Below are 25,407 nucleotides of genomic sequence, written 5' to 3'. Positions count from 1 at the left end.
TTTTCTTCTTTTCCTGGCATAATTATTCATGTATATTGATACTTCGAGCTCGGTATTCGAATATTGAACAGACTCATTGTGGTCTTGTCATAGCGAGTGGTACTTTACCGGCAGCGCACTACTGTGGAAAACTAGTGCATATATGTTAACATGTGTACACGGAGAGCAACCCTCATACTTCATACCCCTTCAGTGTTGACTCGATGGATATCTGACGGAAGGGCGTTTCCACAAGCTGACCAACTCCTCGGTCGGAAGACCATCCTAGGAGACTACGGAGTCCTGAGAACTGGCGGTAGCGTGCAAGGAAAAGATACGATAATGGAACTGAGATGAAAGAAGATATCACGCCCGTTGTGAGATTTTGTGACTGAGACCACGCATCGACCCTATTATACAGCTGTGTCTCCCCCTACACCTTGTGACCCCCACGCTCTCTTGTTTTTCTAGTGAACTGTTCCACTTGAGTCCAAAAAAAAGATTGACTGACCCAGATGTGTGGGCGCGTAACAGACGGGGCGTCAACGGCACCGACTCGCTGCTGCTGCGTGCTTTCCACAGCAGGTGCAGTAAGTCTGACGATTAAGTCCCTCCATCCAGTGTTGCGACGAAGGATGGACAGTCCTTGCGCCAGGGATTATAAGCAGAGGAGGATGGATGATTTGGGGAGCCTTTTCATCGACCGTCCACAACTGCCCTCCTCCCCATTTCCGCTGTATTCATAGCATTCAAAACAAAAAGAGGAAAGTAAAGGAAAATAGAAAGGGAGAAAAGTAAACAAAAAAGAACCCAGGTTTGATCAAGCGTTTACTTTTATTTTCTTCTCTCCTTCTCTAGTGCTTGGCAGGGGCGACGTCCTCCTCGTCCTCGACAAGCCAGTCCTCGACGACAGCGGTCTCTCCCTCGGCGACGGCCTCGTTGCCCTCGACCTCGACGGCCATGGACTCGTACTCCTTAAGGCTGGCGGCCAGGTCGGCCTCCTCTGGCGACTTGGGGGCCTGGGGCAGGTTGAAGGTGGCGACCTGGCCCTGGGAGTCTGACTCCTTGATGGGGGTGGGCTTGTAAGCCTTGAGCTCCTTGAGGTAGAGCTCCTGGACAAAGTCGGCTGTGTGAGATGAATGCATGGTTAGCTTTAATGCTGATTGGGGTTGTGGATTATGTTCGTGTGATCGGGTTGGCTTGTTGTTTTAGGATAGTCGGGCTGTAGATTTTGGGCCGGGATGCAGACGAGCTTCGGCGTGCTATCGCTTGGGCGGGAGTGTATTATTTGGAGTCGGTCGCTAACTATCGTTTGGGGCATTTACCGCCCAAGCAGCGCGGCATTTCGTTCTCAAGATCACCGAGAACATACAGCCCCGCTCGCCAAGCTCCAATTCAAACTCCGCGTCGTGTTGAACGATTGCGGTGTTCGATGATAGTTTCTATTTGAATGTCTGTATTGTAGGGTCGTGTAGGGATAACCAAATGGGCAATTGAACGTGTCGCTTGAATGACGTTATAAAGCTCTTTTTGAGAACGTACCTCTCCGCGAAACAGTCGGGGTCATGAAAGTACGGGCAACGGTAGGCTTAGCGAGCCTTGAGACGGTCGAGATGGCCTTGCGGCTCTGTTTTGTTGTCAGAAAGCACTGTAGTTAGTTTGGTTGATCTTTGGGTTGTGATTATGGATGCTTTTTTTTTCTCCTCCGGTTTCTTCCATCTCCGCACGTGTGCCACGCTGTGACAACAGAACAAGACCCAAACGTACCGAAACCCTGGACAATGAGCTGAGCATCTTGACAATTGAATGTGTGGGTTGATCTGGGTGTGATTTGTTTCAATTGACGATGGTGTCGGGCGTGGAATTAGGCGGTATTATCGTCGACGGCTAGAGAAGGGTTGCGGTTTCGTTTGCTAGTCGTCGGCTGGCCGGCCATGGGATGTGAGAGGTTTTTCCACCCGGCTTCGCGAGTTGCTGGGGGCTCCACTACAATTGATCCGAGCTCCGTGCGCAGGGGAGCCTGCAATTGAGTGTCTGGTCTGACGCAGTGCAGGGAGCTAAGCTGAGATAGCTTCTCCTCTCTTTTTTTGCGGTGACGGTTGGTCGCCAAAGTCACGTGCACTCGTGGAAGAAAGGACCCGTTCTCCTTTTTTTCGCCTGCTCTTGCATCATGGCCGCCTCCATGATGAGTTGGCGCGCCGCGCTACGTGAATTTGATTCGATCATCAGCTTGACTCGAGATCGGATATTGCTAGCATCAACTGCTTTCTTCTACCTAATTCAAGCTATATCGATATCTAACGCTACGACAATCGCTTCTTCTTCTTCTTTTTTTTTTGCTTCTTCCATGACTGTCCCCGAAAACTCGGTGTACCAGACATTTGTAATAAAACATACCTGGCCTGGGTACTTGTCTTGAGCGTACTTTCATTGTTGACGCTACCTACCCTGGACCTAGCCCAATTTCGTAGTGAATGTATACTCCGTAAAGTGCATCTTAATGATGAATGAGCACCGAAGTCCACAAAACTTTTCATCTATCACATAGTCATGTCTGAAGAGAGAACCCCAGCCGATACGCTGTAGTCTCCCATTGGGAAAAGTCGACGGTCCCAAGGAGATGCCCGCTGTCAGGATTGAGATTGCTCATGTCGGCAAGGGATGTATTTCTTGGCGAATACTCTGTATACCGCCTTTTGCCAGCTCACGGATGGGCTGAATTGTCCAACACCTAATATGCGAGATTCCACTCCTAGGAGCACCCTTCCTACCGTGTCCTTAGATTGAAAGACTTCCAGTTATGCCGTTGTCTGTATCCACTGTTTTTGATCTTGTGTTGGCTGCTTCCGGACGTCGTCATCAGCGGTACATTCATGGCCTTGGCAAGTACTCATGAGATATTATCTTTATTATTCAACGGTCAAAGTCATGTGCCTTGGTGAAAAACATCCCCCCAAACGCCTTGCTTGAATACATATGAAAAAAACAACAGTACCCTGTTTTACAAGCCTCTTTTTTCAACTTTCAACGCTGCCCCAGTCAAGATGGGAAAACTGCCCGGGGACTGGGTTTGAAAGACCGGAATTTGAAGAGCCACAGAAAACGGTGCTCAGCGCCGGCTCATTGCCGTCGGCTGCGTCAAAGTCATATCTGTGTAACCCAAAGCTCGGGCAGGGGCCAAGGGACGTAGACGCATTCTGCTGGGAGGAGGTTCAGATGGACCCACGTCTGCATGAAAGTGGACAACTTGGAGGCTCTGGGAAGTCTGGACACGGAGCGGCCTGCACGACGCCTAGTCTTGCATGGTTGTCTCCATTTCCTCTTCTGTTAGTCCCCCAACAGAATCGGCATCATCGGCTGCAGCAGTGGCGGCGGCGGCAGGGGTGCCATTCACAGCCACAGGCTTTGCTTGCACGTCTGCCACACCGCTCAGTACGGCCTGTCGGCGCTCGTGCCAGTTGATCTCGTTTTGGATGACCTGGTGCAGAAGCACCTCCTTCTCGAGCCAAGCGTTCTTGTACGCCGTTTCGGCGGCCTCAATCTCGCGCTGTAGTTCCTGCTGCTCCTCCTCGGTCCACTTGAGCGTGCAGCGTAGGAGATTGTGGAGCTTAGGGAGTGGCATTGCGAGCTCCTTAGGGGAGAAGCCCTGCTCTGAAGTCAGTTCGGTGAACTGGAAGCTGTTTTCGGAGCCAGGAGATGCGCCATCACGGTCGAGTACCGAGTCCCTAGCCCCTGCCGCATGCGATCGTGGCGTCTTGATCACGATTGTAAGCGGCTTGCCGGACTTGGTAGATGTGCCAGCTGCTGTTTGAGCCTGCATTGCCTTTGGTATTGGGTCAGATGGTCTCAAGGCCTCAGTTTCATGAACAGTTCGCATGTGTTTTGCTAAGGCATCGGAACGAGTAAAAGAGCGATCGCATTCTGGGTAAACAATGAGTCGATGGATGTCAGCTGATAAAGTCTTCAAAATTTGGACTTGGCGCACAATGCTTACCGGGTAGATAGCAGTAGAAAGGCTTCTCTCTTGTGTGGCTTCTCATATGAGCCTTCAAGGCGTAGCCACTAGCATGTAGCTGGCGGTTCCTCCCGCAGCCCTTCCACTCGCAGATATAATTGTTCTTCTGCTTGCCCTCAATGTGATCGCTGTGGATGTGCTCAACCAGCCGATCCATATTGCCGAGATCACCTGCATCACAGTCTCCCCAGGCGCAGACTGACACCTGTTCGTGGAGGTCATCGTCGGTATCGCCGTGGCGTAGGTGGTGTGGGTGGTGTGGGTGGTGTGCCGGAGAACTGGGTATGTCGCCAGAGGTGTCAGAGGAGACGGGGGATAGCCCTTCCAGTGCTGGATCGTTGGGGTCAGGGCCGGCGACAGCTGAGGAAGCGGTTGATACGTCTAGCTGTAGTTTCTGTCGTTTCGCGGGCGGCATCGGGTCTGGAGTGTCGTGGCCATCCTCATTGAACGCGTCAGATTCATCCATGGATGAAAGTGGAGAATCGGGTGGCGATGTCGCCTTTGCCATTGTTAATTGTTGACGATGTGTTATGAGTGGGGATGATTGAAGTCTTTATTGCCAGTTTTGAGAGTCCGGATGCCTCAATTGTTCGATGAGTGATAGTGGTATGGTGTTGTATTTTGCTGCTGCTGGTTGCCGGCTGTGATAGATTTAATGATTTTATCAGATGCATGCAGCTCGCGTTTACTTGGTTGCGATCGCTCACTGCCGGTAGCTGACATAATCAGCCGTTGTAACTCTAAGGCGTGACTACAAGTCGGGGGTTCTCCAGGAGCATGCAGACCAAAGTACCCAGGGGCTATTTCGCCTACAAACAAACCAATCGTTTGATCAAAGAACAGGTCTATTCACGCGCATTGCTTTTCCATATTGGAAAGCAAAGGTAGGTACCTAGTCAGTCATATGGGCTGAGAAACATATTGTTTTCAGGATTTGTATAATTACCAAATTCACTGACAGAATCAAAGAGAAATAAATCCGGGAGGATTAAAGATTCTGTGGTTAAAGTGTTATCCACAGTACCTTAGGTAGTTACTAGACTAGTTGCACGTTCAGTACCCTAACCCTGGAAAACCCCTGGAATGAAACCTCTTGCCCCTTGCAGCCCCAACAGCCCCTCCCCCGCTATCCTAGCAACGAGCATTTTACAAATAACGTTTTCGCGATTGTTTACTCTGCTGCTACCCGCCTGCGTGACAAACTCTTTTCAGTTCTCTTGGCATAGCTTTATTCTTTAAACTGCTACTTCTCGGCTACAGTTTTATAAGTAAATATCTTGTGTTCCATCAATTACCAAACAGAGAAAGAAAAGGAACCCGTCAGGATGGTGAACCCCGACAAGGTCTTCACCCTTGAGGGGAAGGCCCTGAAGCTGGACACTGCCGAGGACCTTGATGCCCACATCGCCGCCCTCAAGGCTATGGATGACGTCGAGGAGGTCAGAATCTTGGGAAATACTCTGGGTATTGGTGCATGCAAGCGTTTGGGTGAGGTTCTCTCCACCAAGAACAACCTGCAGGTAGGTCGGCCTCGAACATGCCTATATCACTATGATGTATCGACCAGCCACCAAGTGCGGCCCGGTACTAATATACTTAGGTTGCCAACCTTGCCGACATCTTCACGGGTCGCCTCCTCAACGAGATCCCCGAAGCGCTCACTCACCTGCTCACACAAATCACCAACCTTCCTAACCTCACCACTGTCAACCTGAACGACAATGCTTTCGGCATCAACACCTACAAGCCCGTCGCCGACTTTCTCTCCTCTCACGTTCCCCTCCAGCACCTCTACCTGAACAACAACGGTCTCGGGCCTGAAGCAGGCATGTACATCGCCGACGCACTTTCTGAGCTTTACGACAAGAAGGAGCAGGCCCGCAAGGAGGGTCGCACAGACGTCCCCGACCTCGAGACGGTCATCTGCGGCCGTAACCGACTTGAGAATGGCAGCATGAAGGCCTGGGCAAAGGCATTCAGCAAGCATGATAAGCTCAAGGAGGTCAAGATGGTGCAGAACGGCATCAGGCAGGAGGGCATCACGCACCTGCTGACTGAGGGCCTGAGCAACACTCTGGCGATCCAGGTGTTGGACCTGCAGGACAACACCTTCACCATCACGGGAGCGACGGCGCTGGCCAAGATCGCGCCGACGTGGACGGACCTGCGCGAGCTCGGTGTCAGCGATTCGTACCTGGGTGCCAAGGGCGGGCGGCTGCTCAGCCGGGCGTTGGCCAAGGGGAAGAACGAGAAGCTTGAGACGTTGAGGATGCAGTACAACGACATGAACGCGCGCACGCTCAAGAGCTTTGCCGACACTGTCAAGGACGGGCTACCAGCACTCAAGAAGATCGAGATCAACGGCAACAAGCTCTCCGAGGACGATGTCAGCATCGCAGCGCTGCAGAAGCTTCTCGAGGCGCGCAAGGAGAAGGCTGGCGGTGATGTGTTGATCGAGGAGGAGTGGGGTGTGGACTCGCTCAGTGACCTGGAGGACGACTCGGACGAGGAGGAGGAAGAGGAGTCTGAGGAGGAGGCGGAGACGGAGGAGGAGATTAAGAAGACGCTGGACAAGGACGAGAAGGAGGCCAAGGAGCCGGCCACTATCAAGGACGTTGCCAGTAAGGAAGTGGATGAGATTACGCAGAAGCTTCGCCAGACGGGCATCTGAGATTGAGTGGCTAGGGATGGAAAGATGAATTAATGAGGGATGATGTGGGAATGAACGATTTGGGAGGGTCCATCGGGGATCATGTCTGGCTGCTTTATTGCATCCTTCCATACGCATCAAAATTTATACCCAGTCCTGTTTGGAAGACACTGCAAAGGCTGCATGGATGCCCAGGCTTCTAAGTGCTGTTTGGAGTGAAGCCATGAAAGTGGAGGAGAAGGATACTTTCTTGCAATATGACTGTCCTTTCTCTGTGGATATATGACAGTTTGATCATATACTTTCTGCGCAAGGTGGATGGATATTGTCATGCCAAAATACACCAACGAAGCGTTGATCAGATTCTATTACCGTAGGTAGAAATGGTTACATCAAATGGGCGAATGGGCGATTTCTGCATGGGCGCAGCGTGGTTTACAGGGTCCGCCCCTCTCCACCATCTGCATGCAATTTAGCGAATGATACTTTGTCCTTACTAGTGCCGACAGGCTGTGGGGGGTTTTTATTCGTAGGGCTACATGAAAGGTTTGTTTCTCGAAATTTGGCAATAATCTTGTCTTGAAGTTCCCATTTACCCTCCCTTTTCTGCAGCCGTCCAGGTACAAAAACCCAACCACTGGATCGAGTCTTTGTTCTGGGGCATGCTCTGAGGGGTCGGCGCATACCAACTCTCTACTCCTGGGGGTCTCAGACCCGGCCACAGCCAGTCACTCGACGGAATTGAATGGACGTTTCTTGAACAGAATCAAACAAGAATGTCCTCAGCTCGATGCGTGCCATTGCTCACGGGGAATTGTTGCTAGCTAGTACGGTTGACTAAATCGACTTGACGCGCCGTCTTCTGGAAAGTCTGACTAACTCTTCCAGTCACTAATTAATTAGTCTACCAAAAAAAAAATCCCAGTATCTAATATACTTACATAAAAAATATACATTTACAGGGTACTCGGGTACCTGCCCATCTACTTACCTAAGTGGGTAGGGAAGCAGAACTGACGGCTTTGCAGGACCGTTCACGATATCACCCGAATACGACGGCAAAGCGCAACAACGATAGCACTAGCATCATACACAATTTGTGAAAGCATACTTCTTTCATGCCGTTATACATATACTGGAACCGTCTTTATGACTGCCTATACGCTCGAGTCTATGTTCCCATATGGTCTTTTATCGCCCAACACTCCCGTCCCGATACCTGCTTTTCATGCTCATACTCAGGCTAAAGCAAGATGTATCGATTTCGTCCTGATTACTCGGGCGTGCCGCGAAGCATGCAAGTCAAAGTCTGGTCTGGAGGGTATTGCAGTGCCTTTTGTCTTCGCCACAGAAAACAAATGTCTCGGTACTCTGCCACACCCGTTTAGCTTGGGACATATTTCAACGAGGCTGCCGGTGAACCCCCTTAGCACAGCATTCCTCGATATGGCATGTTCCCCCCAATCCCGATTCTGGCCTTTCATTCCTTGCTGATTCGAGGCCGTTCGAGGCTGTCGACATTGACTTGACGATATTCTCTCTTTCTCTTGCGCGGTTTGCTATTGAATACAAATGAGACATGTAATACATGAGTTGTATATAAGAAGTGCAAGTCTCTTTACCAACAGCCTGATTATGCCACCCCTTGACATGCACGAGTTCGTGAATCCTCCTCTCTCTCTTACTTTAATACCGCCAGCAGCAACTGAACAAGCTGCCGATCCTCGCCATCCCTCTTTTATCCTCCAACTTGGTCTCAAGCATTCAAGATGTTGCACAGGCTCTTTTTCCTCACTCCCTTACTCCTCAGGTGGTCGGTTTTGGCCGCACCGATGCCAGATGCAGTCGACTCAGCCCTTGCCAAGCGGGACATGATCTGCTTTGACGCCCCAACCAGAACCGTTACTGTCACCGTTGATGGCAACGGGCAGCCACAGAACACACCGGCTCCCGTTGACCCTGTAACCCACATAGCCTCTATCATCATACCCTCTGGCACAAGTCCTGCCTCTTCGCCTGCGGGAACCGCCAAGGCTCAGTCTTCACAGACAGTCATTGCCACTCCCAGTCAGACATCGGGAGCTAGCAATCCCTCACCGTCGGCTGCCAACTGGTCAGGGTACAGAAGTGTGTTGTACTTTACCAACTGGTAGGTTTCTGGATGATACGGGTGGTCTATCTTACTCTGACCGAGAACTATGTTAACGAAGATTGTCGTTCAGGGGTATCTACGGTGCCAACTACCAGCCTCAAGACTTGCCCGTCGATACCGTTACCCACATTCTCTACTCATTTGCTAATATTGCAACAGACGGTGAAGTGTAGGCCTCTTGAATATCTGTTCTTCTGTAAATATACCTGTTTCGGCTAACTGATCTCGCGACATAGGATATCTTCCGATACATATTCTGACATCGACAAGCACTACCCAACCGACTCTTGGAACGACCTTGGCCGCAACGCCTATGGATGCGTGAAGCAGCTCTACCTTCTCAAAAAGAAGAACCGTCACCTCAAGGTCCTACTCTCGATCGGCGGCTGGACTTGGTCGCCCAAGTTTGCCCCCATAGCTGCCACCGCTGCAGGGCGCAACCGCTTCGCCACCAGTGCCGTCAAGCTTCTCGCCGACTGGGGTCTCGACGGCCTCGATATTGATTGGGAATACCCCACCAACAAGAATGAGGCCGACAACTATGTCCTCCTCCTCAAAGCATGCCGCGAAGCCCTGGATGCTTACTCGGCCAAAAACGCCCAAGGGTACAAGTTTCTCCTTACCGTCGCCACGCCCGCCGGTCCTGAAAATTACGGCAACATGAACCTCGAGGGCATGGACAAGTTTGTCGACTTTTGGAACCTGATGGCGTACGACTACGCAGGATCCTGGGACACCACCACGGGACACCAGTCAAACCTCTACCTCGACGATCAGAATAAGGTGGCCACCAAGTTCAGCACCGAAAAGGCCGTCCAGGACTACTTTGCCCGCGGCATCGACGCGGCCAAGATCACGCTGGGCCTCCCGCTCTACGGCCGCTCGTTTGCATCCACCGGCGGCCTGGGCAAGCCTTTCAGCGGCCTGGGCGACGGCTCCATCGAGCGCGGCGTCTGGCTGTACAAGGACCTGCCGCGGCCCGGCGCAATCGTGGCCTATGACAACGTTGCAAAGGCCAGCTACAGCTACGACGCAGCGAAGAGGGAGTTCGTCACATATGACACGGTCGACTCGGCCAGGGAGAAAACGCGGTACATGAAGCAGAAGGGCCTCGGCGGCGCCGTCTTTTGGGAGGCGAGCGGTGACCGCAAGGGCGACCAGAGCTTGGTCGGCACGGTTGCCAGGGGGGTGGGGTTGGATGTGTTGGATAAGTCAACCAACTTGCTAGCATACCCGGTCAGTCAGTATGATAACATCCGGAATGGGATGCCAGGTGTTTGAGTTTAGGTGGTTAGTGGTGTTTTTCTGTGAGAAATCTCTGGGTTTTGATCAAACCACCGGCGTTAATATCCACATTTACCGTGTAAATAGTCCATCTTGAGTCGCGTGCATCTTTGCCTTTTCTTTCTCTTTCAAAGCAGACCCGTTGGAGAGCCCATCTTGAACAACAGAAAACCTCAGTTCTGATGCATCGGTCAAGGTGAAAGACTTCAATAGCGCCTAAGTCAGCCATGCACAAAAAATACTATATATTGCTGTCTCTGCAACGACCGATACACTGCCCGGTGTACCTTCGGTCAAAATCCAGCAAAAGAAAGTCGGGTAGGGTAAGCACAAAAAAAGAAACAATGTGAAAATAAAAAGGAAACCCAAGCCAGGAAGGAAAAAAGAACGCTCGTCACTCCGCCTCCTCCCGATTCCTCCTGCCTATCCTCACAACGTTTCCATAAAGCCCCCCTGACAAGCCCGCCACGCCGGCGGCAAGGACGGCGACTCCGTAGTAGGCAGGTCTAAACAGTCCCCTCTCTAACATTACGAGGTTGGAAAAGTAACGGGCGGCACCGTAGACGATGCTGCCGGACCCAAGGCCGAGCAGGGGACCCACTAGGGCTCTGGTCTGGTCTCTGTCCTGCTGACTCTGGGCTCGCTGGTTCTGAGAAGATGATGCTGCTGTTGCTGTTGCCGTTGCCGTCGTTGTTGGTGACGATTGGGGGTGCAGTAGCTCGGACAGGTCAAGCTGAGAGAAGCGTTCGATGGCAATGCCGAGGGCCACGAAGCCCAGCCCCGTCCGAATCCAGGCTAGGAATGTCCGCTCCGAGGCTAGGTGGTCGCGCGCGACGGAGCCAGTGTTTGGGTAGGTTGGTGACCGGAGGCGGGCGAGGGTTCGGGTTAGGGGGGATGCCATTTTTCAGGTTCAGGAAGTGTTGGTGTTGGTTGTTTGGCAGTTGACAGGAGCTACAATTCCTGGTCCGGACTTCTTTTTTGAAATGACACAGGCAGAATGAGAAGAGCTCGTCGACTGCTTATATTCTCCTTTAAATATTCATAAAGGTTTTCACTTCACCTTCCCCCAGATTTAATGATCGCCGTCGCCTGTGGACTCAGTTCTGCTGCCCCTTCGAAAGAGGCTTGAGAGGATAGCGGATAGGTCCACCCCTAACCCTTTATTCAACATAACATGGTCCTTCCCTACTCCGTACTAAGCGTTTGGCGGCCCCCGGTTTCAATTCCGTAATTTCATTGGCTCGATTTATCTCTTAATGACAAGGGTCTTCCAACGATACTGAGAACTGGCCTTGCTGGCCTTAAAGCATGTATGGGTGGGACTTGGTCCCCAGCGCGCCCCGAATTGGAGAATGCACCATCGCGAAGCTGTCCTCTTGATGCGCCTATTTCCACTCCTTTAGTTGCCCAGTGTGGACCCTTATGAATGATCAATCACCTTCCTTGGACAAGTGATTCCTACACATCTCTTTAGTCTTGTGCTTGAATATCTTCTACAGTCGAGCTGGGTTCTCGAGCCTTTTTAGGGATATTCAGGAAAAGATTGGATCCTCTTTCGCTCAAAACAGAAAGCCACCAAAGGATCCTCTCACGTCTTGCGCATTGCGCCTGAGCGCCGAGGAACAAGCCAACCCACACAATGGCGCCAAAGTCGAGGTTCACCAGGCTTGATGCCTTCACAAAGACGGTCGAGGATGCCCGCATCAGGACAACTTCGGGTGGAATCATCACCATCGTCTCACTGATCGTGGTCCTGTACCTGGCCTGGGGAGAATGGGCAGACTACCGCAGGATAGACATACACCCGGAGCTGATTGTTGACAAGAGCAGAGGTTTGTGTGCCATTTGAAAGGTGTGCTTCGACAAATTGCCTCTTACTATTTGCTGACATGTACAACTCTTCAACTCCCCAGGAGACCGCATGGAAATCCACCTCAACATAACATTCCCAAGGGTGCCCTGCGAGCTCCTGACCCTCGATGTGATGGACGTCTCGGGCGAGCAACAACACGGCGTGCAGCACGGTGTCATCAAGGTCCGCCTCCGACCCCAGTCCGAAGGTGGCGGTGTCATCGACGCCAAGACCCTGGCTCTCCACGCCGAGGACGAGGCTGCTACGCATCTGGACCCCAACTACTGCGGCGGCTGCTACGGCGCCCCGGCCCCGGCCAACGCCAAGAAGGCCGGCTGTTGTAACACGTGTGACGAGGTGCGTGAGGCGTACGCCCAGGCATCGTGGGCCTTTGGCCGCGGCGAGAACGTCGAGCAATGCACGCGCGAGCACTACGCCGAGCGCCTGGACGAGCAGCGCCACGAGGGATGCCAGATCGCTGGCAGCCTGCGCGTCAACAAGGTCGTCGGCAACTTCCACCTCGCCCCCGGTCGCAGTTTCAGCAACGGCAACATGCACGTCCATGACCTCAAGAACTACTGGGACACTCCCGTTGAGGGCGGCCACTCGTTCAGCCACACCATCCACTCGCTGCGCTTCGGACCTCAGCTGCCGCCCTCCGCCCTCGAAAAGCTTGGCAACAAGGACAAGAACATGCCCTGGACGAACCACCATATCAACCCGCTCGACGGCGTCATCCAGACCACCGTGGACCCCAACTTCAACTACATGTACTTTGTCAAGATCGTCCCCACCTCGTACCTGCCGCTCGGCTGGGAGAAGAGGACCCACCTTGCCACCATGCATGACCACGGTGTTGGTACCTACGGCTACTCAGGCGATGGCAGCGTCGAGACGCACCAGTACTCGGTCACTAGCCACAAGAGGAGTCTGGCTGGTGGCGATGACGGCGAAGATGGCCACAAGGAGCGTATGCACTCTAGGGGTGGTATTCCGGGTGTATTCTTTTCATACGTATGTTTTCTCCCCTCCATCCCTTTTCTTCGTTCTTAGCCAGGACAGTCGCAGTGTGGCTGGCATGTTCATGTTGCTAACAGCCGTTTTGCCCTCAGGATATCTCACCTATGAAGGTCATCAACCGCGAGGTCCGCACAAAGACCTTTGCGGGCTTCTTGACCGGTCTGTGTGCCATTCTCGGTGGTACCTTGACAGTCGCGGCCGCCATTGATCGTATGACGTTCGAGGGTGTCACGAGGATCAAGAAGATGCAGTCGAAGAACCTGTAGAAAACCACGAGACTCATAAAAAATCCTCGGGTGTGATAAAAGGGGAGAGAAGGATAGAAATGCTAGAGGAAGATAAAAGCTATTGTATCACGACTTTGGTTTGTATTTTGGAGGTTTCATCGTGACTTGCTTTTCTTTCACCCTCTTGTGCTTCTACTCTTTCTGTTGCATGGTTTTAGGCGTTATATTGTTTGTTTTTATTGCTATTATCTTCTGTCCCTTACTTTCGTCTTTGCTTGTTTGCTGCATTGGTTATCTAAGAGGGACCGTGAAAACCCCCACGGCATATGCTTCATACTACACCATGTACACATTCAGATCGTCGGACGAGCAAAATCTATATCATAGACATATCCGCAGATTATTATTCTTGGCTACTGAGACGCAAAAAGATGTGCACAAACTCTTGCCACCATTGGTTAACCCGAAAAGTGGTCATGGTGGTAGTTCATGGAGGTTGCTGACAGAACCATTCAGTCATCGTCAATCGCTGTGGACTAATCTAGAACTAGAATAGTAGTTGTCACACTCCCGAAGGTCTCGAATTCTGTTATAGATCCGAACAGACCCAATTATATATGAGCGAAGCAATGAGAAGCCACAATCAAGTCCCGCAAGCGCATGGGGTTACGTGTGCAAAGGGAAACTTTCCCTCGGAAGGTGGAAATGCGTTCTCCAGTCTGTACCATGTCAAACTACCTATGTTGGCAGCACTCACTTATACAGGTACAGAGGCTTGTGCCAACCCAACCCAACCCTTGGGACCAGCCGGTGTTAAGCGATAGCAATTAGGAGCTTATCGTGTATCTCTTGACGGCACTCTTATCAGCCGTGGGCGCTCGCTCATGCATAAATGCAGTGCATCAGTGCCGACAGGGAGGACCCGTGCTTTCTAACAACCAGCCCTCTCATCTCCGGCCCGGTATACCACCATCTGAACCTTGGACCTCGCAACAAAAGCGGGTGTCACCACCCCGCTTCAGCGGCAGATGTGCAAGCACAGAGCTTTGAATGGCGCCGGTGCTGCAGAAAAAGATCTAGAACATCCTTGAATGCTTCGCATGTTTAGGTGGCCCAGTAATCCCGTAGGGCGCTGTTGTGGTTGCACGTCCGCCCGCCAGAGGCAACGGCAAAACAACGGCCCTGTGATCGACAGTGCCGTTTATTTGTTGCAGACATAGCAAGTAGCGTCTGATCACTGGTGCCGATTCCAGGTTCTTTGTAACCGAGGTCAACTTTTGAGAATTCTATGTCCAGTTCATTGGGTGCCAGTGCATGTTTGAGTTATGTATAGTACTTGTACTTTGAACAAGACTAAGCGATTCTGGGTCGTGGTCCTCATTGATTGGACGATATTAATATGAGACTCAAAGAGGATCGTTTGGAGAATCTACATGTATGCACATGTAATGTACACTAAGCATGTACATAAGAGGGGATCCCTACTGAGAGCATTGTAGGGAGGTGGAAGGATTCGGGAATGACGTGAGTGTTATTTTTTCTTCTTTTTTTTTTCTTCTCCCCCTCCTTTTTTTCTTCTAGTTATTGTTGTTGTCTTTGTTGTTGAGAGGTATGCATGCGGCATGCGACTGTCGAGTACCTCCCTTGAGACAGCGACCGGTTCTGCGGTACAGCTTTGCGGTAACACGCTAGACTAGATCTAGTGGCCTTTTAACCTACAACTAAGACGCATTAGTTCTAGAATTAATACCTTTCAACCGCCAACATGGCACGATATGTTAAAGTACATGCATGTTCACAAGGCTCTACGACGGACGGGTGGTACAGCTGCCCGGTTTTCCTAAAGCGGCGGGGCAAGCCAAGCGACATATACGAGTTGTCCTGTCGAGGCTAGAAGTCTGCTACAAGTCAGATGAGTGTCATCCGTGCTGCCAAGAAAGTCAAGTAGCCGTTTGACAAAAGGTCCGTGTCCACTAGCAAACCTGCATGCTGTTTGATGAAATGGGATGACTGATGACTGCTTGATTGATCGATGGGTCCTCTCTCCATGATCAACGCTTTGATGGGGTTCTTTTTTGTAGCAGAGAAATAGTCTGGAAGCGAAAGAACCGAAAGAAGTCGTCGATCCGTAGTAACCAAGTAGGGTCCAGGAGTCAAAAGGTCTCGAAATAGTGGGGGCGGAATCCGGTTCTGGGACATGTCGGATACACAAACCAAGGTCGCAACTGGGGCAAGGGACCGCCGTTTGGTAGCGTGTGCTGATTTGGTGATGGGGCGCAGATGCGTCCATCGATTGGACAACGGAAATGAGAGCTGGAGAAGATGCAATAAACTGAGAACGTGACCCCTTCTGCTGTAATTGGTATTAATAAGTTACGAAGTAATAAGAGGGTATGGGGGCCAAAGATTTTTTTTTTTCCCTCATTCCTGTTGTTGTTATTATTGCTTCTCACCCCCGGTATTTCTTGTGAACGGTTTTCCTGGTTCGGTCCGAACTTTCTAAGTGTCAGTTGGCAGTCGGAGGTTTTTTTTTTTCAAACCTAATAACCATAGCGACTTCGAAGCGAATAAAAACATTGTTGTACTATGTATTCAACTTGACGGGAACATTTTAGTAACCTCCACTCCACTGTTACCTGATCATTTGTTCGCTGTGGTCGCTGCTACTGGGTGACTGGGTCAAAATCTGGGCTGTCCAAGGCAGTTAGGGTACCTTTTTTTGGCTGGCCTTGAAAGTAACGACTCGGTACCTGAGTGGATCTAAATTTAACCCCAGTCAAGCCAGGCTGCTCGTCCCTTTGACGCTAACCGTATTGGGACTAGCTTACGACGCAGGGGCACCATCTCTCCGTCCCCTCTTACTGGGGTTCGGGTTCCAGGTCGTTGTTCCCCAAAATTTATCGTTGCAATATTGCTTCCAATCTCGACAAGACAGACGGTTGCGTGCAATAATCTATCACATTGTCCAATGCCGAGCTCTCCCCTTTCCCACCTTGTTTGTTCTGTCGTGAGACCCCTTTAGGCTTAAGGGGGGGTTTTTTTTCCCTCTCTCATCTCTTTATTGTTTGGTACTTCGAGTCTGCCAACTCAAACAAAAAAAGGGCCGTCATCCTCAGCAGGTCTTGCTCAATTCATTCATTCGCTTAGTTGCATGTGCTTGCTTGCTTGCTTGCTCTTGTCCGATTTTAGTATCTTTTTCGCGGTCTCCATCGAAATCCTGCCTCTTTGTCGTTTGCGCCTTGACTCCGGCTTGATCGACCGTCAAAACACGAATCGTTGATGCGCATCGCCCCTCCGTTTGGCTTCTGTCTGTCAATCACCTAAACGCATACGACAAAAAACGCCGCTGTGTTATGCTCTGCCACATCGTCACACGCTGCAAACAGAAGACATAGCCACTATGGTTTTGTTAGATTGATTGAATTTCGAAACCATCATCTTTTCCTTCACTGCTTGCAGCGTCCCTGCATCCTGCATGGCCGAGAATCCTTCTGCGACGACTTCTCCCGCTACACGTACCGTCCCTGTTCTGCCGCCGCCCGCCCATAGTTTGACATCCATCTCGTCATTTATGCGCTGCTACTGCTGCTCCCCGCACACCCTAGCCTTAGCCGGCACCAGGCCCCAAGCTGCACACACTCCTTTCGACTTTCCGCTACCATACCAGAAATTGCAGCAACAAATTACCTAGCAGAGAAGCAAGGAAAAGCCGTTCCAGGGTGGACAGCTTTAAAAAAAAAAATTCAAACAAAAAACAACACCCATTACAAAGTGGCTTTAACAGGCTACAAAACGTGCATACCTAGCCATCTCGCACAACCACGCCACTTCAATTTGGTTTCGCCTTCCAAGTTGCCAGCCCGAAATAATCCACGGTACTGCGACGAGCTAGAAAAAAAACACTAATCATACCAGTCGACACCGAAACGACCGACTAAATAGACCTACGGGAAAACAACAGCATCGACGGCCGCGAACATTCCAGTTCGTCTACTCGCACAGAAATCAACAAACCCAGACACTACGTCACGCCCACACGCACGACCGAAAACAACAGACGAACCAGGCAGAGTGCATCAATTCTCGAAAACTCACGAAGGAAAACGCGGTTACGTCCATCACGGCCGCTCCTCTCACCCATCATTTTATGGTTTTGAGTCGCAGCGGTCACCATGACAGCTCCACGACCAAACTTCATTGACCTGCGATCGCAGTCGCAGGTCTCCATTCCCCGACCGCTCAAGTCCCCTCGAGTTCACGTCGCCGGCGAGGCGCCCCCAGAGCTATCTCCACTCGATGCATTTGCGCTGCACAGTCGGATGCTCGCAAAGCAACTAGAGCAAAGCGCAAAAGCAGACAAAAGAATCAGCAGGTTACCACCGTTGACCACCGAGAGTCCGCTCGTCGTGCAGGCCAGGTCGGAGTATTTCAGGTCCATGTCCCAGGATTCCAGTTCGGACTATGGCGATTCACCTGAACATCCGCCCCTGCAGCCACCGGCTGGGTTCGGAAGCCATGCGGAGATAGAAGAGCACTTGAACCGGCCTATGTCGATGCACCCACGCATGAGTCGCATCCCGCCGACTCCTGATGAACCGATGCCTATGCCCGGCAATGCCAACCAAATGCGCGGAAGATTGCCGGAGACGGTCCAGGAGGATGAAGGCTTCTTCGGGGCCAGGAGAGAACGTTCGCCATCGCCAATGGGCAGCGTCCGTAGTCGAAACAAGACACCAGAGCCGGTGTCTCCGCTCAGGGAAACCGAACACAGACAGTCGCCATCTCAGGCCTCCTCGATGCGCAGTTTTTCTTTCTCCCAATCCCCAGAGAAGCTGAGGCAAACAGTTTCAAATGACATGCACGGCCTTGCGCCACCGCGTGCTCTGTTTCCTAATAGGTCACCAAGTACAATATCAGCTTCGTCTGAGGTGGCAGACGATGATAGACTCAGCGCATCGTCTGCTTTCTCGCCAATGCACTCACATGCGTTACGAAAATTTTCAACCAGCAGCGGAGGCCTTGCTTCGCCATCTGTCGGCTCATTCCATAGGTCACCCTCAATCGCGTCGGATATGTCTGCACCTCTACCCAGGCCGTCGTTCAACTTCTCTAGGCCTCTCAGTAGAGCTGGGACACCCAGTTTCGAACCGCCAGTCCGCCAGCAGTCATCCGACAGTCATGGATCGTTCGTCTTTGCTGACGACACTGCGCATACTCCAGTAAGCCTTCACAGCGAAGGTTTCCCGGACTCTACCACTGAAGGCCCTGGAGCACCATCATATATCTACTCCAAATATTCACTTCCTAGGGGAAAGATGCTGCAGAGGTCTACACCCTTTGAACCCCAGACGCAAGAAAGCATGCTTGCTATCGGACACGCACCTCCATCACCACCGACGCGACCATCAAGTTCCTCGAGTGGCATGCCCCGGCAGTCATTAGAACGAAGCAAACTTAGCGCCGAAGTCCTCCGGCCGACGATGCAACCCTCTCCCAACTCCAGCCGACCATCGACAGATGGTGGCCGATCGTCAGAGGACGGTCCTCGTGGCCGAACGCTCGCCGTTAAGCAGACCGCAGCCTCGATAGCAACGAGTGACTCGGCTAGCACGGTCAAGCCTACAAGGTCCCTCCACTCACTGGCATCGGCGGCCGACATTCCTGCGGAGGAGCACGTGACCAAAGCTATTGAGCTGCATCAGGAAGGCAAACTCAACGAGTCGACGTACCACCTGAGGCATGCAGCGCGCCAGGGGCATCCGACGGGGATGTTGCTGTTCGCACTGGCATGTAGGCATGGGTGGGGAATGCGAGCCAATCCCAAGGAAGGTGTCGAGTGGCTTCGCAAGGCCGCCGAGTGCGCCGGATTGGAGGTGGCTGACGACGAGGGCCAGGTTCAAGAAGGGAAGAGGGTCGACTTCCTGGAGAACAAGACGAGAAAGGCACAGTTCGCCCTCAGCATATACGAACTGGGCGTCAGCCACATGAATGGCTGGGGAATTGACCAGGATAAGGCACTTGCTTTGAGGTGTTTCGAGATTGCCGGCAGTAAGTCTCCCCTTGACGTGGCCTCGGAGCTGGTTGCTTCTTTGAGTGTTTGAGAACTAGGACTAACAAAACCCAATCACAATAGCATGGGGAGATGTCGACGCGCTCGCCGAAGCAGGATTTTGCTATGCACAGGGCATTGGGTGCAAAAAGAACCTGAAGAAGAGCGCAAAGTTCTACCGCATGGCCGAGGCAAAGGGGATGAACATGGTTGGCAACAGCTGGATTCACAAGTCAAAGTACGATGACGACGGCAGCACGGAAGCAACTTCGCCAAAATCGACAAAATCAGCAAAATCAGACATGAAGGCCCGGTCAAAGTCCAGGACACGCACGGGGCTTTTTGGCAAGAGGAATAAAGCGCAGCCAGTGGAATAAACAGCGACAGACGCCAACACCCTTCTGCCTCCTTCATGTGGCTCATGATGAAGCCACAGAAATATGCACATAGTAATGATGGAGAAACAGAACGGCGCCTAGAAGAAGGCTTCCGGCCAGCAAGGAAACAGTACATATTTTGATTGCTGTTGTCGGAGCCCTCTTGTTACGATATGATGACACAAGCAAAAAATTCGATTCTTTCATACGCTAGCCATATTCATATTTTTATTTGTCTTCATACCCCCGGATTGCAAGTCTCTTGTCTCTTGGTTTGTCTTGCGTTTCATGACGTGCTGGCTGTACGGTTATTTGTGATTGAAGGATCGTAATTCGAACATGGATATTTGGGATGCAACAGGGGAAAATGTATATGTTTCTGTATTCCAAGCAGAAGATGCGGTCATGGAAACGGTACCATCGGGGTTTCCCATGAAAACCCTGTGAAATAAAATCACAATGCGCGGAGATAAGGCACATTAAGTGAATGGATTTGCCTTTTGATTCTTGTCTGGCTTCTAATCTCTTTGGGACTCCGAACCTGTTTTGACGCCATGCTTGATACTTTGTTGTTCTTTGAGTCGTTTCATAACGCCGCCAGAAGCATACTTTGAAGAAAGCAACAATCTAATTACCTAGTAAACAAAACATGTACAGTGATCTGTGGTGTCCGCATCGCATATGTATGGATTGCGTTGTGTTATACGTGACAACCCCTTTTCTAGACCTAGTTTACATCTACCTAAGGCCGCCTCGCGGCACAGCATGTAGTTGAGTTGTACTCCGTACACGCGATAGCCAAAAGCGCCCTCCCGTCAAGCCTTCTTGCCGTTAGCTTTCCGGTATCTGCGACCCAACGGTCTTAACCGCTTGCAGCTTGGGCGATTTTACGAGATGAAAGAAAGCATTTGACCATGGCTTGCATGGCCAAAAGTCGTTTGACCAAGGTCTTTTTTTTTTTTTGTCGAGGACAGGCTATACCTGCCAAGTTACATTGCTTTCTGCGCAGCGGCGCCCTGCCAAAGGATCATCGGGAACCAAGCCGAATGGAGCAAGGTGTGCTTACGTGCGCTAAACCAATACTGGTCTACGTTCTTGTGACGATCCAGTGAGCAGCGCCGTAAAGTTTCTTAGGATAGGAAGCCCGCCATTGTAACATAAATAGAATATGAATCCACTCGGTGCTCACTGATTGGACCGATTTCGTAAATCTTTTGGAGGAAGAGCTGAGGTTTACGGATGGGTGCCTGGACGCCCAGGCGGGGGGGATGCACAACGCCACAGAGAGATTAAAACCTCGGTGGTGTTTGTGGGACTAGGTAATGATATGGCCAGGCTGCAACGTAAGAACCATGTCTGATAATTTGATGTGAGATGAGTGAAGAAAAGAGAAAAAAAAGAAAAAAAGAAAACTAGGGCAAATCAGAAGAAACAGATCGTCGGAAGGCAAAAAAAAAAAAAAAAATAGCAGTGCATGTCGTAGAGGACTACAGGACTTTACTTGGAAGCCGTGACGTGCGTCTGGGCTGCAAGATAAGGGAGGCGCCGTGTGTGCAACCATGGGTTTGGAATTGTTATTCCCAAAGAGATGTACGGCAAATATTCAATATTTGTCGGGCCCGGTCACTTCGCCAAGGTGCGGAAGGATCACAACCGTGTCTCTCTCAACACAGCCCCCCGATGCGCGGTCGGCGCCTGCATATTTGAGCTTTACTATTCGGGCTGGGGGTCAGGCTGGGACTGGGGGCTGCGCACAATTCGGATCTTTTCACGCTCTCGTTGGCTGAACAAAAAATCTGGGCTTTCGAATTGCAGTACCCGGGTACAGCCCCTCACGCGTCTGATCCCACCCTACCTACCTTTACCTTATTGACTGTGCTGACAGGAAACTGGGGGGGGGGGGGGGGGGGCGTTGCATACAGGGCTAAGAGGGCTTGTTTGGTGTTTCCGGGGGTTTTCTTCAATCAATATGGGTGGTAATCATGTCAGCGCTTTGGAATTTTTGCCGGATTTTGTTTTCTTCTTTCACTTCTTGCCTGTATTGTCAAGAGATTGAGCTTGTTCGTTTTTTGTTAGTTTAATTGCTATTACCTATCTTTGCTTACCGAAAACACCTAGGTGTATCCACCTTGACGCATATCGACAGATTCATCACATAGAGTGTCCCAAAGCAGCCGACTTGTCCGCGACAGAGGCCGTCTGTGATCACGATCCTTCAGCTCTGTGCAGACATCACAATCGTTAGCAGATAGTATCACGACAAAAGGAGGCCTGTCAATACTGTTTCACTTGACAACCTGAGGTGTCAAGAACAACCAGCAGGAGTGACAACAAACAAACAACCCAAAGAGAGGGAGCAAACCGAAGAGCAGGCATAATAGCACCAGGCATCGCCGCCGCCATGGTGTTGCCAACACTCGTCCTGTCCCTAGCGGCCCTCGCCGGCGTCGCGTCGGCGCAGAGCATGGTGTTCATCAACCCTCCACCTCAGGGCAGCGAGCCGAACCCGGACAACTTCCCCAAATTCCAACAGGGGAGCACGGTGACGGTGCGGTGGACAAAGGGCCCGGCTGGCAAGGCCATGAGCCTTACTCTGTGGCAGCTGGATCAAAAAACGATGCAGTTCTTTGGAGATATAGAGTATTTGAGTCGTAGGTTTCCGCTATCTTTTCCTTTATTCTTTTTCTTCCTTATTTTCTCTTGGTCCACGAAAAGAAAATAGATTCCAAGGATGATAGAAACGAAAAAAGAAGAAAAAAGTTGCTGATGGGATGGTGATCGGAGCGCAGAAAACTTCATCGACAAAGATTCGTACTCGTGGCTGGTAGCGACGAGGAAAGACCTCAAAAAGTCCAACCTCTTCTACTTTGCCATCTTCCAAGAGGGATCCGTGAGATCCGACTCCAACAGCCAATACTTCAACATTACCGTTCCCCCTGACGCACCGCAGACCAGCTCGACGACCAGTGCAGTTTCGACCAGCGCGAAGACCAGGGCAGCGACCACCTCGGCGACCCCCTCGGGAACGACACCCGCCGCCGGGGCCGTGACATCCACCCCGGCTGCCGAGCAGGGCGAGAGCAGCAACCAAGACTCCGGGCTGAGCATGGGGGCCAAGATCGGCATCGGCGTCGCAGTGCCGCTGGTCGTGCTGGCGGCCATAGGCGTTGGCGCGTGGCTGTGGTTCAGGAGGCGCAAAGAAGCTGACAGCGCGGTTGGGCAGCCCATGTTGGGGCCGAGCGGCGGAGGGCCCGGGGCAGGAGGGATGCTCGAAGCTGGCGGCGGCACCAGGTACAACCCGTCCGAGTTCCCAGGGTCGCCGTCGGCCATGACGACGACAACAGCGGCGGCGGCCGGGACGCCATCGCAGTGGGTGCCGGCGACGGCGACGACGCCTGGGTACTGGAGCAGTGGTGGAGCGGCGGGGGCCGGGGGAGAGGAGGCCAACAAGTTCATGATGGGTGGGTACTACCAGCCGCCGCCGGCAGAAATGGGTCCCGGATCTCCGAGGCCGACGGAGATGAGCGCCATGGAGGCGCCGAGGAGGGAGGTGTATGAGATGCCGACACCGGAACCCAACTCCGCGGTTCCGAGGTAGCGTTTTCTGGGTGCTTGGGGGTTTGCGAGCGTGTAGCGATGTTGTTAGCGAAAAGGAAGAGGAGTTGAGGGGTGGGTTCTCTTCTTCCGACCTTGTTTTCTTGCCTTGTTCCATTCTGCTTGGATCTTACTGGTTGATAATAGCATCTTTAGACTTTTTTTTTCATGTTTATACCCGTTAATATACGATTCATTCACTAGTTCTAGGCTCTAGTCAAGATCGGTTGCTTGCGTTTCCATACTTGTCTGACGAAGATGTGTTGCATGTGTTTTGTTTAGTGTAGATTGTGAGCGACGCCATGTGACATAAACATTCGTCCGGCCTGGCATGTCTGGGAGCGACGTCTTTGTGAAAGCAAAAGCGATAACAAAGTTATTGTTGTCCGAATTCCGGTCCGTAGCATCTTGCATGTACTCACCTAGACCTGCATCTAGTCTTCCACAATACTATTTCAGGGTTTCGTTGTGTTGTTTTCCCTCTGCATTTCTTTTTTCCGTCGTTTCTTTCATGCGATTGCGGGACGGGGAACGTGAAAAAGCCGCTAAAGATTACCTAGGGAACCAAGCAAAGCAAAGTCTGGAAACACGCACCAACCCATAACAATGACCCAATGACACTCCCTTTTAAAGCTCCACACCCAGGACGCGTCATTTTGTCTCTCCCTGCAAGTTGGACTTGCTTCCCACAGAAAGGGGAATTTGATCAGGTCTGTTGCCAAGATCCGGGGATCGGATCCGCCTCACTTCAAAAAGCTTGTCTTGTGCCGCACAGCTTGCACAGCCACTACCAGTTCACTTGTATCTCAATTTCATAGCTTTGTTTAATGGTGCGTCGTCTGGCCAAAGAACTTTTTCGTTCGGAAATCCAATGTCACCAACCTCATCAGGCATATAATGGTTCGGACGGAAATTTACAAGAATCCGTACAAATTAAGAAATGCACTTAACAAAGTTCTACGTCCCTGCGGGGCAAGCCCCCTCGTCATTCCCAACAACTCTACCTCCCGTACTGCTACGTACTACGTAAGGCAGGTGGTAGGTACCTACCTAGGTAGGTAGTTAATACCGCGTACAGTACTGTACCGTAGATCGTGCCCCAAAATCCTCCCCGCGCTTCGGCTTCTAGACCGCCCGATTCAGAGCCAGGGCTAGCAGCAGTAGTCGTAGTCACTCACACTCTACTATGTACCTTATCCAGTAGTACTTGGTCCATGGTCCAAAACCTAAAATAGTGTTCTCTCTACGACATCAGATGTTAGCCACCTCAGCCCCCCCTCTCCCTCCCGCTCTTGTATCCGCCACACTAGCCCAGATGCTGACGTACACCTTCCGGCAGCGCTCCGTTCTATCAAGTTTTCTGGTTTCTGCCAGTGGGTCATGATTGGCCTAATCAGACAAAGCAGGGGGCACCATGGAGGTGGTCTGCTATAACGGCTCTGCTTCCTGACGCACGACTCTTCTGCTGTGTTGTCACATAGCCCTTTCAAGTAGTCCCGCTATTTGTCCGAACCCTGCCCGCAGCTGTCGGAATAGCTGGTCAGGAGGCAGTCGGGGGAGATAAAAAGTCGCATTGCCCAGCCGAACTCTCCCCTTTGCTTCACCTCCTCACTCACTCCACCTCTCTCTGGTACAGCAACCTTGGCTCAATAATAGCCATCATTCATCTTCAGCTAATTATTTCACATCCAGCCAAGTCAATTCATACCTATAAACACTTAAACGCCTCACATCACCAAAACAATACACAAAATGCCTGCCACTCAAGAGCCCCAGCAACAGCAGCCCATGGAGGCCGTTGCCTTGGAGAACGCCACCGTCACCGAGCAGCCCGTACGTCCAACTTACCGCAGAAGAACAAAGAGCACTACCACTGCTGCATTTATCATCTTGTACTAACATGTCTACTTTGATATATCTAGGCCCCCGAGCCCGAGATGTCGACAACAAGCCTTCGTGGAGGTTTTGTGGAGGAGTGCAGCTGCTGCTGTTTCTCCGAGGAGTGTGCTTGCTGCTAGACGGACGGGTTGAGTGTTTAGCGAAGAGACGAGAAATGCCTATTTGATAAGCGCGATATTTTTTTAGCCGAAAGTATAATTGACTCTTACTGTGGCCATGCATGATCAGTGCTAGTATTGAAAAGAATGGTCCTTGCTTAATCCTCAACACGGGATGAAGTAAACCTCCGAACAGGCAATTGGATACTGT

The 25,407-nt window shown here is 51.5% G+C and overlaps 11 protein-coding genes across 11 annotated transcripts; 7 read left to right on the top strand and 4 right to left on the bottom strand.

Annotated features, from left to right (window-relative positions):
* Nucleotides 1–267: 267 nt before the first annotated feature.
* On the bottom strand, nucleotides 268–1,925 carry MGG_14772 (uncharacterized protein). The gene is made up of 3 exons (XM_003714109.1): nucleotides 1,747–1,925; nucleotides 1,522–1,606; nucleotides 268–1,105 (listed from the first exon to the last, which is right to left on the bottom strand). The coding sequence occupies exons 1-3, from the start codon at nucleotides 1,771–1,773 to the stop codon at nucleotides 834–836; spliced, it is 384 nt and encodes a 127-aa protein (XP_003714157.1). The 5' UTR covers nucleotides 1,774–1,925; the 3' UTR covers nucleotides 268–833.
* Nucleotides 1,926–2,378: 453 nt separating this feature from the next.
* Nucleotides 2,379–4,643, bottom strand: MGG_11252 (uncharacterized protein). Its single transcript, XM_003714108.1, has 2 exons — nucleotides 3,974–4,643; nucleotides 2,379–3,900 (listed from the first exon to the last, which is right to left on the bottom strand). Exons 1-2 carry the CDS (start codon nucleotides 4,500–4,502, stop codon nucleotides 3,272–3,274), a joined length of 1,158 nt encoding a protein of 385 aa, XP_003714156.1. The 5' UTR covers nucleotides 4,503–4,643; the 3' UTR covers nucleotides 2,379–3,271.
* A 496-nt stretch (nucleotides 4,644–5,139) lies between these two features.
* On the top strand, nucleotides 5,140–7,135 carry MGG_01248 (ran GTPase-activating protein 1). The gene is made up of 2 exons (XM_003714107.1): nucleotides 5,140–5,514; nucleotides 5,595–7,135. The coding sequence occupies exons 1-2, from the start codon at nucleotides 5,320–5,322 to the stop codon at nucleotides 6,663–6,665; spliced, it is 1,266 nt and encodes a 421-aa protein (XP_003714155.1). The 5' UTR covers nucleotides 5,140–5,319; the 3' UTR covers nucleotides 6,666–7,135.
* Nucleotides 7,136–8,515: 1,380 nt separating this feature from the next.
* On the top strand, nucleotides 8,516–10,263 carry MGG_01247 (chitinase 1; the record flags this gene model as incomplete). Its single annotated transcript, XM_003714106.1, has 3 exons — nucleotides 8,516–8,793; nucleotides 9,033–9,989; nucleotides 10,218–10,263. 3 exons carry the CDS (start codon nucleotides 8,516–8,518, stop codon nucleotides 10,261–10,263), a joined length of 1,281 nt encoding a protein of 426 aa, XP_003714154.1.
* MGG_01246 (uncharacterized protein) lies at nucleotides 10,237–11,224 on the bottom strand. The gene has a single exon (XM_003714105.1). The coding sequence runs from the start codon at nucleotides 10,979–10,981 to the stop codon at nucleotides 10,475–10,477; it is 507 nt and encodes a 168-aa protein (XP_003714153.1). The 5' UTR covers nucleotides 10,982–11,224; the 3' UTR covers nucleotides 10,237–10,474.
* Nucleotides 11,225–11,401: 177 nt separating this feature from the next.
* MGG_01245 (endoplasmic reticulum-Golgi intermediate compartment protein 3) lies at nucleotides 11,402–13,629 on the top strand. Its single transcript, XM_003714104.1, has 3 exons — nucleotides 11,402–11,912; nucleotides 11,994–12,946; nucleotides 13,045–13,629. Exons 1-3 carry the CDS (start codon nucleotides 11,720–11,722, stop codon nucleotides 13,216–13,218), a joined length of 1,320 nt encoding a protein of 439 aa, XP_003714152.1. The 5' UTR covers nucleotides 11,402–11,719; the 3' UTR covers nucleotides 13,219–13,629.
* Nucleotides 13,630–15,058: 1,429 nt separating this feature from the next.
* MGG_15653 (uncharacterized protein) lies at nucleotides 15,059–15,378 on the bottom strand (the record flags this gene model as incomplete). The annotated part of the gene is made up of 2 exons (XM_003714103.1): nucleotides 15,059–15,077; nucleotides 15,162–15,378. The coding sequence occupies 2 exons, from the start codon at nucleotides 15,376–15,378 to the stop codon at nucleotides 15,070–15,072; spliced, it is 225 nt and encodes a 74-aa protein (XP_003714151.1). The 3' UTR covers nucleotides 15,059–15,069.
* Nucleotides 15,379–16,082: 704 nt separating this feature from the next.
* MGG_01244 (uncharacterized protein) lies at nucleotides 16,083–20,254 on the top strand. Its single transcript, XM_003714102.1, has 2 exons — nucleotides 16,083–19,227; nucleotides 19,313–20,254. The coding sequence occupies exons 1-2, from the start codon at nucleotides 17,352–17,354 to the stop codon at nucleotides 19,603–19,605; spliced, it is 2,169 nt and encodes a 722-aa protein (XP_003714150.1). The 5' UTR covers nucleotides 16,083–17,351; the 3' UTR covers nucleotides 19,606–20,254.
* A 719-nt stretch (nucleotides 20,255–20,973) lies between these two features.
* Nucleotides 20,974–21,455, top strand: MGG_15652 (uncharacterized protein). Its single transcript, XM_003714101.1, has one exon. It carries the CDS (start codon nucleotides 21,165–21,167, stop codon nucleotides 21,390–21,392), a length of 228 nt encoding a protein of 75 aa, XP_003714149.1. The 5' UTR covers nucleotides 20,974–21,164; the 3' UTR covers nucleotides 21,393–21,455.
* Nucleotides 21,456–21,548: 93 nt separating this feature from the next.
* MGG_01243 (uncharacterized protein) lies at nucleotides 21,549–23,434 on the top strand. Its single transcript, XM_003714100.1, has 2 exons — nucleotides 21,549–22,256; nucleotides 22,395–23,434. Exons 1-2 carry the CDS (start codon nucleotides 22,007–22,009, stop codon nucleotides 23,201–23,203), a joined length of 1,059 nt encoding a protein of 352 aa, XP_003714148.1. The 5' UTR covers nucleotides 21,549–22,006; the 3' UTR covers nucleotides 23,204–23,434.
* Nucleotides 23,435–24,300: 866 nt separating this feature from the next.
* MGG_11255 (uncharacterized protein) lies at nucleotides 24,301–25,330 on the top strand. The gene is made up of 3 exons (XM_003714099.1): nucleotides 24,301–24,456; nucleotides 24,539–25,032; nucleotides 25,122–25,330. The coding sequence occupies exons 2-3, from the start codon at nucleotides 24,952–24,954 to the stop codon at nucleotides 25,215–25,217; spliced, it is 177 nt and encodes a 58-aa protein (XP_003714147.1). The 5' UTR covers nucleotides 24,301–24,456; nucleotides 24,539–24,951; the 3' UTR covers nucleotides 25,218–25,330.
* Nucleotides 25,331–25,407: the final 77 nt, after the last annotated feature.

Source organism: Pyricularia oryzae, chromosome 2 (assembly GCF_000002495.2).
Source record: "Pyricularia oryzae 70-15 chromosome 2, whole genome shotgun sequence".
Classification (NCBI taxonomy): domain Eukaryota; kingdom Fungi; phylum Ascomycota; class Sordariomycetes; order Magnaporthales; family Pyriculariaceae; genus Pyricularia; species Pyricularia oryzae.
This window is presented reverse-complemented; position numbering and strand designations above follow the sequence as displayed.

Excerpts from the sequence above, each read along its gene's own strand:
- MGG_14772 (XM_003714109.1), bottom strand. The coding sequence starts at position 1,773 with ATGCTCAGCTCATTGTCCAGGGTTTCG. Across the intron at positions 1,607-1,746 it reads GCTCATTGTCCAGGGTTTCG|AGCCGCAAGGCCATCTCGAC; the intron begins GTACGTTTGGGT and ends ACAACAAAACAG. Across the intron at positions 1,106-1,521 it reads CCCGACTGTTTCGCGGAGAG|CCGACTTTGTCCAGGAGCTC; the intron begins GTACGTTCTCAA and ends CATCTCACACAG.
- MGG_11252 (XM_003714108.1), bottom strand. The coding sequence starts at position 4,502 with ATGGCAAAGGCGACATCGCCACCCGATTCTCCACTTTCATCCATGGAT. Across the intron at positions 3,901-3,973 it reads TTTCTACTGCTATCTACCCG|AATGCGATCGCTCTTTTACT; the intron begins GTAAGCATTGTG and ends TTGTTTACCCAG.
- MGG_01248 (XM_003714107.1), top strand. The coding sequence starts at position 5,320 with ATGGTGAACCCCGACAAGGTCTTCACCCTTGAGGGGAAGGCCCTGAAG. Across the intron at positions 5,515-5,594 it reads CCACCAAGAACAACCTGCAG|GTTGCCAACCTTGCCGACAT; the intron begins GTAGGTCGGCCT and ends TAATATACTTAG.
- MGG_01246 (XM_003714105.1), bottom strand. The coding sequence starts at position 10,981 with ATGGCATCCCCCCTAACCCGAACCCTCGCCCGCCTCCGGTCACCAACC.
- MGG_01245 (XM_003714104.1), top strand. The coding sequence starts at position 11,720 with ATGGCGCCAAAGTCGAGGTTCACCAGGCTTGATGCCTTCACAAAGACG. Across the intron at positions 11,913-11,993 it reads GATTGTTGACAAGAGCAGAG|GAGACCGCATGGAAATCCAC; the intron begins GTTTGTGTGCCA and ends TCAACTCCCCAG. Across the intron at positions 12,947-13,044 it reads CGGGTGTATTCTTTTCATAC|GATATCTCACCTATGAAGGT; the intron begins GTATGTTTTCTC and ends TTTTGCCCTCAG.
- MGG_01244 (XM_003714102.1), top strand. The coding sequence starts at position 17,352 with ATGACAGCTCCACGACCAAACTTCATTGACCTGCGATCGCAGTCGCAG. Across the intron at positions 19,228-19,312 it reads GTGTTTCGAGATTGCCGGCA|CATGGGGAGATGTCGACGCG; the intron begins GTAAGTCTCCCC and ends CAATCACAATAG.
- MGG_15652 (XM_003714101.1), top strand. The coding sequence starts at position 21,165 with ATGGGTTTGGAATTGTTATTCCCAAAGAGATGTACGGCAAATATTCAA.
- MGG_01243 (XM_003714100.1), top strand. The coding sequence starts at position 22,007 with ATGGTGTTGCCAACACTCGTCCTGTCCCTAGCGGCCCTCGCCGGCGTC. Across the intron at positions 22,257-22,394 it reads AGATATAGAGTATTTGAGTC|AAAACTTCATCGACAAAGAT; the intron begins GTAGGTTTCCGC and ends ATCGGAGCGCAG.
- MGG_11255 (XM_003714099.1), top strand. The coding sequence starts at position 24,952 with ATGCCTGCCACTCAAGAGCCCCAGCAACAGCAGCCCATGGAGGCCGTT. Across the intron at positions 25,033-25,121 it reads CCACCGTCACCGAGCAGCCC|GCCCCCGAGCCCGAGATGTC; the intron begins GTACGTCCAACT and ends TGATATATCTAG.